Source organism: Tympanuchus pallidicinctus, unplaced genomic scaffold, assembly GCF_026119805.1.
Source record: "Tympanuchus pallidicinctus isolate F22 unplaced genomic scaffold, pur_lepc_1.0 scaffold8, whole genome shotgun sequence".
Lineage (NCBI taxonomy): Eukaryota > Metazoa > Chordata > Aves > Galliformes > Phasianidae > Tympanuchus > Tympanuchus pallidicinctus.
In genome coordinates, this window is record NW_026294802.1 from 30,563,788 (window position 1) to 30,576,930 (window position 13,143).

The following is a 13,143-nucleotide window of genomic DNA, read 5'->3' on the forward strand; positions in this document are numbered from 1 at the left end:
TCGCGGGCGGTGATTGACAGCCGCCTCGCCCAACCGCGCCGCGCCGCGGGCCAATGGGAGGGCGGGACGGCGGCGGGCGGTGCCGCAGCGGGCGGGTGACGTGAAGCAGCCGCGCGTGCGGCCTTTCCTTTCCTGCGGGCGGCGGCGGCGGCAGCAGCATGAAGGCGTCGGGCACCGTGAGTGAGGGCCGCGAAGCGCTCTGACTGCGTCCGTGTCTTGCGGTGGGCCTGAGGCCGGCCCCGGGTGTTGGGAGTGCGGCTGTGCGGGCTCGTGGCGCTCGAGAGCGGTCTCCGCGCTCCTGAGTGGGCCCCGCTCTGCCGCGCATGGAGGCGAGCGGCCAACATGGCGGCGGCGCTCCGGCACGACGCGTGAGGGGGGGCCGCCATAGGCCGGGCCGGCGGGCGGCGCTGCCGGCCTTCCGCAGCACGGCTTCTCCTCGGGCGCCGGGAGGCCCGTCTCGGTGCGGCTCCTCGTCTCCGGGACCTCTGTCCTCCGCCTCTCGCCGAGGTGTCCGTCCCGGGGAGTCGTTTCGCAGCCTCCGCATCGCGACTCACGCCGCTGTCTTTCCCTGCAGCTGCGGGAGTACAAGGTGGTCGGGCGCTGTCTGCCCACGCCGAAATGCAGGACTCCTCCGCTCTACCGGATGCGGATCTTCGCTCCCAACCACGTTGTCGCCAAGTCCCGGTTCTGGTATTTCGTGTCACAGCTGAAGAAGATGAAGAAGTCTTCTGGAGAGATTGTATACTGCGGCCAGGTGGGGGATGACATACCCGGTAATCTGGGCGGTTTCGAAGGGAATTCCTGCTGGTATATATAGGATAAAGTTACACGAAGCACTGCTGCTAGGAGTGAAGTTAAGCTCAGTTTATCTTTCTGTTGCTGTCAAGTGAACCAACGCCTTCCTCTTTTCAAAATGGCAGTATATATCCAGGGAGCTTAGGAAACAGCAAACGGTCAAAAAAAAAAACAAGATTAACTTGCTATGATGACTTAAGTCATTACTGTACTCTGCTGTTTTCAGGGTCTAGCGTTCATTATTTGGGCTTATACTTCTTAAGAGTTATGTGGATATTCATAACTCTTGGAGAGTATATGCTTACCAATCTATTTATAGGGTGTCCTTTTCCATTTGTTTTCATAGTGATGTAAAGTTGATTTTAAGTATTTTCATCAAAAATTATCAGTTTGAATGCAGCTATGTTGTTGTGGGAGAAGAGACAAAATCTTTTTTCACTAAAACTGTCCACAGTGTTTTCATTAGAGCTTCATTGTAGTTAAACTAAAATACTGATGACGTATTTAACTTCTTTTGTCCCTTTGTGTAATTCCAGGTGTATGAGAAGACCCCTCTGCGGGTAAAAAATTTTGGTATTTGGCTGCGCTACGATTCTCGTAGTGGAACTCACAACATGTACAGAGAGTACAGGGATTTGACCACTGCTGGTGCTGTCACTCAGTGCTGTAAGTTTGTAATTGTTCAAGGTAGAACGTGTATATAAACATAAGCTTAAATCTTAAACTGAGCATAAAGTCTGGGTAAGAATGCTGTCTTAAACTACGAGAAACAAAATTAAACTCTAGGAAATGAAATCAGGAAGCTGCTGGAGAGGTCTGCAGGTGTGATCTCACACTCATAATATGTTTTTTCTAGATAAAGATATTCCCTTTTGATCACTGTGTAACATTGAGTAACTGTGGTAACAAGTTTTGCTCTGTAGGCTGAGTTTTTTAGTCTTTGAGGTGCTCTAGATGTTTACTGTATATAATGTTTCAGAACGGCCTTGTTGAGGGAATGTTTCAGATTAGATCATCTCAACTTCTGTTATGTAAAGTGCTTGAGGGGTACACCATTTGTATGGCTGACTCTGTTGATAGTTGAATTTGGAACTGTACGTAATGCACACAAAAACCCAAAGAATGTTGTTCTCTGTAATGATGTTCTTGTCGTGTGTGCAAATATTATATGGATCTTGTCGCCTTTCCAGAGCTGAGGTGCTCTTGAAAGTGAAACTTGAGGTTCTACATTAACTTAATAGGATATTTTCTGTTAATTAATGTACTGAAAGATTGCTTAAGAGGCCTCAGAACTCAAGTTTGCCATAATGCAGTGATTGATAGCTAAGTATCTAGTCTGAATAATTTAGGAATTTTAAGAACGTTTTTCCATTAATAATACTTCAGTGTGGATTCTGAATCAACTCACTTGTTTTAAAAAGGTAAATCCCGTCTTGATTATTTCTGCAAGCGCATATCTTGAAGTCAGGCAAGAGTAAGATGGCGTTCTTTTGGAGACATTGAGTTATGAGTTCTCTTGTTGCAGACCGTGATATGGGAGCCCGTCATCGTGCCCGTGCTCACTCCATTCAGATAATGAAAGTTGAGCAGATTGCTGCTAGCAAGTGCCGTAGGCCAGCAGTCAAGCAGTTCCATGTGAGTAAAACTGCAGTACCTGCTGGGTCCCAGTCTGGTAGAGGGCTGGAGGGAGGGAGCTGTGTCTGGTGCAGGTTTGCTTTGCAGGCAAGAGTGTGGAGGGGGAACCAAACTTGCACTCATAGCTTCACAGATATTTTATTTTGTGATAAAGTTCCTTTTGTTAAAGTCAGAATATAACATGTATTACATTACAACAAATGTGCCTTTCACAGACTTCTTGTTCAAGAACAATTGCAGACGTTGTGTGTCTTTTCAGTATTGTGAAGTGTAAAGCAGTAGTGATGTAGTATCTCAACACAAATATTTTCCTTGCAGGATTCTAAAATCAAGTTCCCTCTGCCACACAGAGTTCTGCGTCGTCAGCACAAACCACGTTTCACCACCAAGAGACCAAATACTTTCTTCTAAGTACGAAAATGTGCTGTCTACTCAGTGTAATAAAGGTCTATTTGAACCTTTCATTCCAGGTTTCTTTGTAAACTCTGTCTCAAATACCCAGGAAGCCCCTGTTCATATCCTGTTTTCTGTATGTTATTTGCAGCCTAGTTGAAGAGTGTAGTAGAAATACTGGCCAGAGGCAGCTGGGAACCTTGCTGCTCTGGGACAGCAGCAGGGGAGCTCTGGAGCTCAGTGCAGAGAGAAGTGGCTGCTAATTTCAGCAGGAGGTGGGTGGGACAGAGCTCTGATGTTCCCCAGGAGCTGGAACAGGCAATGCTGTCACGGCAGCCCCCTTTCTGTGGGCTTGTGTGTCACAGCTCTGCTGCGTGCTGTACTCATCTTTCCAATCTGTTCAAGGAGTTGATCTGTCCAAAGCTTAAATTAGTCCTTGTCAGTGGGTTGAGCAATTGAGGATCCCTAAAATGGCTGCAGAGATGTCAGGTGGGATTGGAAGCTGCAAAAGCCACGGCTTACATGGGAGATCATGCAGGAGTGGTGCTTTAGGGTCCAAGCTAACGTTGCCCAGAAGCCCTTGCGTTTGGACGCTTAATGGAGAAAACAGTGGAGCATGAAAGCGGCCTTCTGATTTAAACCAGAGAAAACAATTCAGGAGCGGAGGGCCCGTGCTCTGCGCGCTCCTATTCTGCAGCTTAGCGCGGACGACCAGCGCCTTACGCAGAGGAGCATCCCCTCCCGGCATGCCCTGCGCCCACCTGTGCCCTCGCGCCGCATGACGGGGAGGGCCGTTGCACCTCACGTGACCGCGACCCTCCCGCCCGTCTCTCCCCGCATCACGTGACGAGGACTTCCGGGGGCTGCGGAGCGAGTGGGGCTCCTCGTTCGGCTGGGAGCGGAACCCGGAAGCGGCGGCGGCGGCATGGGGGAGTCGATCCCGCTGGGCGCGCCCGTGCCGGTGGAGCAGGCGGTGCTGGAGACTTTCTTCTCCCACCTGGGCATCTTCTCGTACGATAAGGCCAAGGACAACGTGGAGAAGGAACGTGAGGCCAACAAGAGTGCGGGGGCCAGCTGGCTGGCCCTGCTGGCCGGGCTGGCGCACCTGGCCGCCGCCGAGAAGGCCTACCACAGCATGACCTTCCTGGGCCAGAAGCTAGGTATCGCCGTCCTCGGGCCCCCACACGGTCGCGGCGGGCTGCCGCGTTGCTCCGGGTCCCGCCGTGGCGGGGTGGGGGGAAGCGGGCGGGCTCGCGGGAAGCGCAGGAGTGCAGCGCGTGAGTCGAACGCGAGCACTGGGTCCGCGCCCTCCGTGCGCTCTGACGTTCGCGTTACCCCGAAGCACGTCTTGCGTCTGGCACAGCCAGTCCTTCCGAACCTGTGCCGGGGAATAAGCAGCCTGGCTACGGTTCCCGAGCTGTAGCCAGCTCTGTTTCCGGGCGGCTGTGCTCTTGTCTGAGATTCTGGCAAAGGTGAGCTCAGTGGAGTCGCCAAGAGCTTCTTTCACTTTATGGTTCCAGGCCCTAAAACTAGAACAGTGTGTGTGTCAGAACGTGTGTGAGTACTCAGGGCTGAAGATTGCCTCCTGAAAGTTGTTATTCATGTAGATGCTGCAGGATCTCAGGAAACCTTGGCTACAATCTCAGCTGCTTCTCTGAATACAGAAAACTAACTCATGCAGGACAAGCCATCATCATGCTGTCCTCTGGGCAGAACTCCTTGTTTTCTCTTTGGACTGCAGACTGGCATGGAAATTGAATCAAGGGATGCAAGTCTGCTGCATGATGCAGTAAAGCAACAAGAAAGTTCTGCTATGGTGTTTATGTTGAAGTGGTGACTTTAAACTATTTTGTAGGAAGAATTTTACAGAGGGAAAAAGCCTACTGTAAAGCAGACTTCTAAAAGTTTGTTTGGTTCTTGCAGAAAGAGCAAAATTGACAACATAAGGGACGTGCATAGTTTTATTTGCTTGCATACTTCAAGTACAGCAGCAATGGGTGACTGTTCCCCTGCCCTGATCCAGGGACAGCTCTTGGCTTGGAGCTATTTTTCCATGATAACCAATTCTATGCTTTTCTGCTACAAATTGCTAATGAAACTTTTGAACGTTACATGTGTAAAATAGATGTGGAAATGACTATATACCACTATGAAAGTTATAAGCAGCTTCAAAATGGAACCTGAAGTCTCTTTAAAAAAAAAAAAAAAAAAAAAAAAAAAAATGTTCTGCAGGTTCATTCTTCATGATCCTTGCTCTGCTGCAGCTCATGAGTGCCACAGCAGCACATAAAGCCATCTGGAAATGGAAATGAAATAAGAATAGTAGCTTTGTACAGTCTTTTGGGAACATCAATGAGGAATATCCTTTGTCTGTATCCCTGGTGGTAGTGGGGTTGGAACTAGCTAATCTTTAAGGTCCCTTCCAACCCAAACCTTTTCACAATTACGTTTTAAAAAATTATTTATTTTAAAATAATCATAATGTCAAACAAGTGGAGGGAAGCATTGACTTTGTTTTTTCTCAGTTTAATTATGAATTAGTCTGCACTGTGGTCCCACTGAGATAAACTGCAGTTGTTTTCCCTTTGAGTTCAGGTTGATGTTAAGATAGGGTAGGAACTTGAAGCATTTGGTTTGTACACGTAAATATCACGTTTCCCATGTAAAGGCTGCTGTCCAAGTCTGCGTGCTCTGTCTTTGAGGAGGTGTTATTAAGGGAATTCTCTGTTAAAGTTTTGGAGTTATTAACAGCAGCTGAGCCTATTAAAACCTCATGTTGACTCATGACCTCCAGAGATAATAGTGTATCATAGTAGCAGAGTTAACTAAACCCTTGTTAAAAAGCCCATAGTGCAGCTAACACAGGTGTGAAGAATTTGAAGACATTTTGCAACAGTAGTTGGCTGCTATGAAATAAGAATTGGGGCAGGCAAGACTTGCATCAGATTACACGGAGTGCTTCTGTGTGCAATTCATACCTGCAAAATAATAGGCTGAAACTGATTTCTTGATGAAAAACCCATAGGAACACCTGGGGAAAAACAAACGTGGTTTTGTTCTCCAGTATTGCTGTCTATCTTTCCTCTGCCTGGAATTTGGTAATACCTCCATATTTATCTGAACAGGTGGTCAGTCATTCTTCAGCCGAAAGGACTCCATCCGAACCATCTACACATCCCTGCATAATGAGCTGAAGAAGGTGGTGGCGACGGGTCGCAATGCACTGGGAGGAACAGCTCCTCACTTGGAAGAGCTGCTTTCTCACCTGTCTGAACAGCTCTGTTTTTTTGTTCAGGCTCGGATGGAAATTGCTGACTTCTATGAAAAAATGTACACGCTCAGCACCCAAAAGTTCATTAACTCTGAGGAACTGGTAAACATTTTGGAATCCATCTTAAAGAAATATAGCTCAAGGTCAGTGCTTATTTGCTGGCAGTAAGTACTCGGGCATATGATCTGTAATAAATTACATTATGGCTGAAAGCCTAAAGATTTTACTGTCTTTTGATTGCTGAGGAGTTCCTTGCATGAATTCATGCATGAAGTGAATGTTGGTGAGCAATGACCACCCTTGAGCTGAGGGCTCAAAGTAAGAAAAACCCAGAAAATTCTATTCTTTACTTTACAGGAGCCATCTTCTCTATTCCTTAATTCATACTTAGCTGAGAGCAAAGAATGTATGCCAGAATTCTGTTCTTATGTCCATTGCTCTGCTTGCAGGGTAAACAAGGACTTAATTCAATATGGACTTGAGTGAAAAGGGCTCGAGGCCTGGAGCACCTCTCCTATGAGGAAAGGTTGAGGGAATTGGGATTGTTTAGCTTGGAGAAGAGAAGGCTCCAGGGAGACCTCATTGTGGCCTTCCAGTACTTGAAGGGAGCTTATAAGCATGGAGGGGAATGGCTGCTTACAAGGGTGGATAGTGACAGGACAAGGGGGAATGGTTTTAAACTGAGACAGGGGAGGTTTAGGTTAGATATTAGGAGGAAGTTTTTCATACAGAGGGTGGTGATGCACTGGAACAGGTTGCCCAAGGAGGTTGTGGATGCCCCATCCCTGGAGGCATTCAAGGTCAGGCTGGATGTGGCTCTGGGCAGCATGGTCTGGTGGTTGGTGACCCTGCACATGGCAGGGGGTTGAAACTCAATGATCATTGTGGTCCTTTTCAACACAGGCCATTCTGTGACTCTATGAAATTGGTTTAGGAATAGAACAAATATTTGTATATTAATTTTAGTTTTAAACTTAGAATTGAGCCAACACATTCTAAAGCCCTGCGTTAGTTTGTATCTGAGTAAATTTCAGATTAATTTCACAATATTGTTGGCTTTTAATATAGACTATTATTGTTTCTGATCCTCCTGGAAGGGTTTTATGGTGTTCTGTTATCACTTCTTTTGAGAGCTACTGGAGGTAGCAGAAGGAGCACAAAGTCTTTGGTGGTCTTGCCTTTCTTATATTAAGATCTCTAAGTCACTCTTGGTTGAGAATTTCACAGCTAAAACGTGATCTGTGCAAGTGGTGGCAGTTTAAAAAGAAAAGAAATTTTGAGTAACTTGACAGGAGGCAAAAATGGCTGTAAAAATGCTTTTATTTTAAAAGCCAAACAAGGTAGCTGTTTTAGGAAGATAGTCTTCAAGTGTAGCTGGGTTCTTTTTAATCTTTGTTAGTGAAATAGCATCTAAGAAGACATTTGGGTGAAATATTGCGAGGTTTTTTTATAGTTAAGATTTTTTAAATTTTCAATAAAAAAAATTCAGTGCTGCTGACAGTGTTTCTAAAATTCCAAACATAAGCACTGCAGCTGACTCCCCTTGCTTTTGTTAATAATTTTAAGGAAATTGTTGTGTAACATTGTTATTTGGAAGTCTGATTTATATGATCTTACTAGTAATTTTTGGCAGTTCTTGGTTTGTAAATCCTTACAGTCTCAGGGTTGTTAGTCCAATGAAACCTAAAACGATGGAGATGTTCTGAGCTGCTACTAGAGCTGTGTGGGTAGCTTGGTTCTCCCCAATGCTGTACTGGATATTTCTGAAACAAAGTCCATCCTTTATTCTTTCTTTTAGTTGTGATGTATCTCAGAGCAGTTTCTGAGGGCTGCTACGTGACGTGTGTTTGCCACGCAGCATTTCTCTGTTGTCTCTCTCAAGTGAAAGGTCAGATAAACTCACCCTGATGCTGTCTGTTCCCTCTGGGAATATATCCTCACTTATAGGTGCACCATTTTATCAACACTTCTAAGCCAAACGGGGCATCTGTTTTCCTGCAGGTTCTGGCCTTGGTTTCTTTCCTTTACATCTGAAAATCATCAATCTCTGAACAATTGGAAGCTATTTTGTTAGTGCTTATTCCTGGCTTGTGAACAGCCAGTAGAAGACATTTTCCTCTGTGTTTTCTGTAAAATACAGCTGGAAAATCACCACTGCCTGAACTTTTTGAACTTTTTTTTGTGGGGTGAAGGAGGCAGTGTGTGAGAGGAGAATGTTTATGTTTTTAATTGGAGAAAGTAGAACAGCCTCAGGTCTATAAAAGCTTAATATATAATCAATAAGTAATCCTCTTTGATGTAATTATTCTTGTGTCTTGTGGCTTGCATCTAGTCAGTGTTTTGTAGCTTTGTATGCATCTGTGATCTAGAGAAAGAAATTAAGAAGTTGAAGAAAAAATGTTGTCTTTGTAGTCTGGAGAACAGAACCATCATCCCTGTGCTCTCATGAATGACTGGGGGGGAAATAGACTGATCTACCACATTTATCATTTAATTTTTTTAAATAAATTTGAACTTATGTCTTAGAAGCAAATCCTTTCAAAAGTGTGTGTTGTGGCTGTCAAGAAAAAAGGAGACCCTTGAAATATGATAAGGCTGTCAGACTATTTTTACAGGCTGAAGCATTGATATTTTGGCAGCAAGCTGAGTGGAAAGTCAAAGAAAAAGCAGTGAAGAGGAAGAAGAGGAAGAGGGAGAAAAGCTTAACATTCTTGTCCATTCTTTTGGTCTACAACAGAATGAAATGTTTTGGTTTTGAACCAAGTATTTCCAAAATTGATTCTGTGGATTGTGACTGGAGAGTTCAGGGAGATAATGAGTGGAGCTGCTTTCACCTTGCCTGTTGATCACTTATTAGAGGTGTGAAGTGTAAACTTGTTTGCTTTAAAGTAGTATCAAGGATCAACCCAGGATGTTGGAAGTGAGGGCATCAATCTGTATTGATTTTAGTCAAGTTTTGTTTTTGAAGTGTTGGTTGCTCTTTGATGGTGATCTCTTTAAGAGGTCACCTAAATGCATGTTATGGGAATACACTTATTAAAAAGGCTGCTTGTCTTAGCTGAAGTTCTTGTCTTTTAGAAGTTGAGTATTTACCTACTGCAACTGGAGCAGTTCTGCACAATTTGAATTAAAGTGTATTTATCTCCAGTGTTACAAATCTACAAGTTTGAGTGATGAGGAGAAGGAAGTAGACAGGTTCTGAGTGCGGTTTTTTGTTGTGGGGTGGTTTGGCTTGTTTTTTTTTTCCCCTCTGTGAAGTTAAGATAAAATGGAGAAAAGCTGGGAGGAGAAGAGAAAGCTGTAAAATGGCTCTATTAAAACTCCATTTCACTGAGACTTGTCCTAATGGTACAATCACTCTAATGAATAAGATGTGCATTGGCACTTCTACCTTATGAATAACATTTTCATAGCATCTGTTAAACTGAGAGCTGGTCTTGCCCTAAATTCTTAGAGGGGGAGATGTGCTGACAGTTAGAGAATCTTTTACTGTGGAAGTATGAGATTCTACTGAATATTTTTCCTCTTCATTGCTCCTGGCACACCAACGTTCAAATTTGAGACTGGGTTCAACAGTAAATACAGTTAATTGTAGTTCTACTGGTTTATTTCCCATCACAGTTTTATTGTTTTATTGTAAATTGAAAAGGAAAGAAAGCAAGCTCAGGTTGGTTTCCTCATAGCTTCTCTACATGAGCAGTGAATTTATAACATAACTTTCTTTATTTAAACTTAATATCTTAGATATCTTAGTACTATTTGACAGCTATCAAGACATATTACCACCAGAAGAGATTTAAAATTGAAACAAAACCACTTGAATTTAAAGAGGAATGGTTCTGTAATAGCTTGTGAATCAATGTAGGCTGATGTAGGTATGCTGTACATTCATTAAAATGTTTGTCCTAGTTATGCTAAGTAGGAATTCTTAAATTAACAAGATAACTTGTTGGCTTACGCTTCAGCCTGCCTTGATGTGTTGTGTTCCGTCTGTGAATTGAGAAGCACTAGCTGATAACTTCACTGTTGCCTGTAGAGTTTCTCATGTCTTGAACAATGTTGTGTTTTCTAGATTTCATCATCCAATCCTCAGTCCTCTTGAAAGCAGTTTCCAGCTGGAAGTAGATGTGCTTGCGCATCTCTTAAAGGCTCAGGCTCAGATCTCAGAGTGGAAATTCCTTCCATCCTTGGTCAACTTGCACAGTGCTCACACAAAGCTACAGACTTGGGGCCAGATATTTGAAAAACAACGAGAGACCAAGAAGCATCTGTTTGGGGGGCAGTCCCAGAAAGCCGTACAACCTCCTCACCTCTTCCTCTGGCTGGTGAAACTCAAAAACATTCTCCTTGCCAAGTTTAGCTTCTACTTTCACGAGGCCCTTAGCCGACAAACGACCGCGTCTGAAATGAAAACTCTGACTGCTAAAACAAATCCTGATTACTTTGGGAAAATCTCCAGTTTTATTCGGAAATACGACGCTGTCAATGTTTCCTTAATCTTTGACAATCGTGGATCGGAGAGTTTTCAAGGACACGGTTATCACCATCCCCACTCTTACAGGGAAGCTCCCAAAGGAGTGGATCAGTATCCTGCAGTGGTGTCTCTGCCCAGTGACAGGCCTGTTATGCACTGGCCCAATGTAATCATGATTATGACTGACAGAACCTCTGACCTCAACAGTTTGGAGAAAGTTGTTCACTTCTACGATGACAAAGTCCAAAGCACTTATTTTCTGACTCGCCCTGAACCTCATTTCACCATTGTAGTTATTTTTGAGTCCAAGAAGTCAGAAAGGGATTCTCACTTTATTTCTTTTCTCAATGAAATTTCACATTCCCTTAAGAATTCCAAAGCTTTTGCAAGTTTGAAGCCTGGATCCAAAGGGTAAAACACGTAACACAAATTGTCAAGGCAGACTGTCAGCCTTGGGGTAACTGCAGCTTCCAGGATTACATAAACTCACGATTATCGTCGTCTAATTAAAAAGGAACCATTATTTTTAATGATATAAGTTCAATTAAAAAAAAATACAGCTAACTGACTCTTGGGGAAAAAAATATTTTTGGCAGTATTCAGTGAGATAACTTAACTGTGGGGTGCTAAATGGCAGCAGTGAGAGTTTTTTTGAGTGTGTGTGTGTGTGTGGTTTCCAATTTGCAGTATGATTTATTTTTTCAGTCCACAACTTAGTTGCCTGTATAACAAAGGAATATATGCACTTTATTATAGTCTGATCTATAGAGATTACTGAAAATGTGATGAGGGTGGAAAATGTGTATTTTCCGAAAACCAAAAAACTGTCTGACAGGAATTACTTCTGGGAACTGTGCACTGATGGAAGGGAATATTGAAATATCTGAATCTACAAGAGCATGTTTTCAATAAATAAGATACATGAATCACAAAGGAACTCGCTAATTAAAACACTTTAAAAACAGTTGAGAACTGATACTGTCTGTTAAGCAGCAGTTTATTCCAAACAAGCTCTGAAGCGTAAAGCTGCTTCAGAACACAGGCACAATCATAAAGCTGCTTCAGAACACAGGCTCAATCAAATAAAGCTGAAGCATGTTTTGGGAGCAGAGCGTTCCCTGCAGTGATGAGACCCTGTGTGTATCTGGCTCCAACTGAAGCTGAAGGAGTTTGAGCAGGTGGTTTAGATTGGAATGGCTCCACAGAAAAGCAGCAAAGCTCTTTCAAGTTGTGCTTTTGTTCAGCTACACGTTAAAAAAGCGTGCAGGAGGAAATACCCTTTGTGAGTTAATTTACAATTTGCTGTCAGGGCCAACTGGGATATACTTTCAGATTTTTGGAGGTTTGTTGTTTTTATTCTGTTCTGTTTTAAATGCTTTCACAAGTAAGCTAAATTGCAACTCTTGGAATTTTGATTTTCATTCCTGTGCAGTATGTTTTCCTCGTTCTGAAATGTCTGTTTCGCTGCTTAGTTTTTCCAAATCCGGAGGCTAGAAGTGTGGTTTCTGATTATTCTGAAAGTGCTGTTCATTTTGAGAATCGATATTTCCCTGTGTCACACACGACTTACAGGCTTATTCTGTGTGTTTCTTCTGACCACTATGCAGTTTCTTTTATGGGAATTCAGGAGGGAAGGATGTGGCTCTGACACACAGTTTATGCTGGTGTAGTCAAGTTAGATCCTTAGCTAACACTGTTGAAGCTTTGAAGCAGAACAGATACCCTTGGATTTTAAGTTTTACTGAGTACCTTCCTCTCTTGCAAAGGGTTTTGGTAGCTTGTCTCACCTCTCCTGCAAGTGCTGGTTTCTTCACAGTCACATAAGAATGCTCTCATCTCAAAGTCTGAGCTTCAGTTTTGCATTTTGTGCCAGAGAGAGTCTTCCATGTTTTGCTATAATTAGGTGTTGGTCTGTTGAAAATATCTGCTTCTTCCTTTTTCCTAAGTCTTAGTCTAGCTGCAGTATCACCCTTAAGATTTTGAAGAGGCTTCTTTTTGTCACTGGAAAAGGAGTGGTAGATACACCAGCAGCAGACCACCACCTGGTTGTAGCAATGTTGCACTTTGCATCTCCTGTTGTCCTTTTGTCCCAGTGAAACTCTAAACCCTCCCAAGACTGTCTTTTGTGTGCTTACCTTCTTTCAGAGAGTGGCTTTGTAATGTTGTCGTGCTATTGACTTCCTCAGCCTGATAAGAGAGAAGCAGCTGTCACCTGAACCGATTCCCAGTCTTCAGCAGTATAATAAAGTGTTGCACGAATTCTGTCTGCCTCTGCAGTATTTTCCTGTGAGACCAGCTATCCACGGTAAGGGGAAGAAAGTAGCTTTGGGAGGAGAAAAGCATATGAATACAGTCACCTGTTTCCAATCTTTAGGTAGCAACCATCTTGGCAGAACAGCTCTTTCTGGATAGATGATTTTGAGAGTCTTAGTTGGTTTACATTATTAACTAGGACATGCTAATATGATGCTAAGAGTTAACATTTGAAGCTTGGGGCAGTGCAGTGCTTGCTGTAATTGTGCAGCTCACTACTGATCTCATAAAGTATTTAGTGTCACTAAATATTTGGCTCTGT

At 43.6% G+C, this 13,143-nt stretch overlaps 2 protein-coding genes and 1 non-coding gene across 5 annotated transcripts; all 3 read left to right on the forward strand.

Moving 5' to 3' along the window:
* Positions 1-44: 44 nt before the first annotated feature.
* RPL18A (ribosomal protein L18a) lies at positions 45-2,894 on the forward strand. Its single transcript, XM_052669127.1, has 5 exons — positions 45-176; positions 575-754; positions 1,332-1,461; positions 2,321-2,430; positions 2,749-2,894. Exons 1-5 carry the CDS (start codon positions 159-161, stop codon positions 2,839-2,841), a joined length of 531 nt encoding a protein of 176 aa, XP_052525087.1. The 5' UTR covers positions 45-158; the 3' UTR covers positions 2,842-2,894.
* On the forward strand, positions 1,896-2,027 carry LOC128074130 (small nucleolar RNA SNORA68). Its single transcript, XR_008202997.1, has one exon. It is a non-coding gene; the product is annotated as a small nucleolar RNA SNORA68 (small nucleolar RNA).
* A 778-nt stretch (positions 2,895-3,672) lies between the features above and the next one.
* KICS2 (KICSTOR subunit 2) lies at positions 3,673-12,827 on the forward strand. Of its 3 annotated transcripts, none has more exons than XM_052669122.1 (4): positions 3,673-3,983; positions 5,949-6,022; positions 6,101-6,237; positions 10,167-12,827. In XM_052669122.1, the coding sequence occupies exons 1-4, from the start codon at positions 3,749-3,751 to the stop codon at positions 10,981-10,983; spliced, it is 1,263 nt and encodes a 420-aa protein (XP_052525082.1). In that variant the 5' UTR covers positions 3,673-3,748; the 3' UTR covers positions 10,984-12,827. The 3 variants fall into 3 exon arrangements, with proteins under 3 accessions (XP_052525082.1, XP_052525083.1, XP_052525081.1); XM_052669123.1 differs by having other exon boundaries at positions 6,119-6,237; XM_052669121.1 differs by having other exon boundaries at positions 5,949-6,237.
* Positions 12,828-13,143: the final 316 nt, after the last annotated feature.

Coding starts and splice junctions, on each gene's coding strand:
- RPL18A (XM_052669127.1), top strand. Junction 755..1,331: donor AGATTGTATACTGCGGCCAG/GTGGGGGATGAC, acceptor GTGTAATTCCAG/GTGTATGAGAAGACCCCTCT. Junction 2,431..2,748: donor CAGCAGTCAAGCAGTTCCAT/GTGAGTAAAACT, acceptor TTTTCCTTGCAG/GATTCTAAAATCAAGTTCCC.
- KICS2 (XM_052669121.1), top strand. CDS start 3,749: ATGGGGGAGTCGATCCCGCTGGGCGCGCCCGTGCCGGTGGAGCAGGCG. Junction 3,984..5,948: donor CTTCCTGGGCCAGAAGCTAG/GTATCGCCGTCC, acceptor TTATCTGAACAG/GTGGTCAGTCATTCTTCAGC. Junction 6,238..10,166: donor TTAAAGAAATATAGCTCAAG/GTCAGTGCTTAT, acceptor TGTGTTTTCTAG/ATTTCATCATCCAATCCTCA.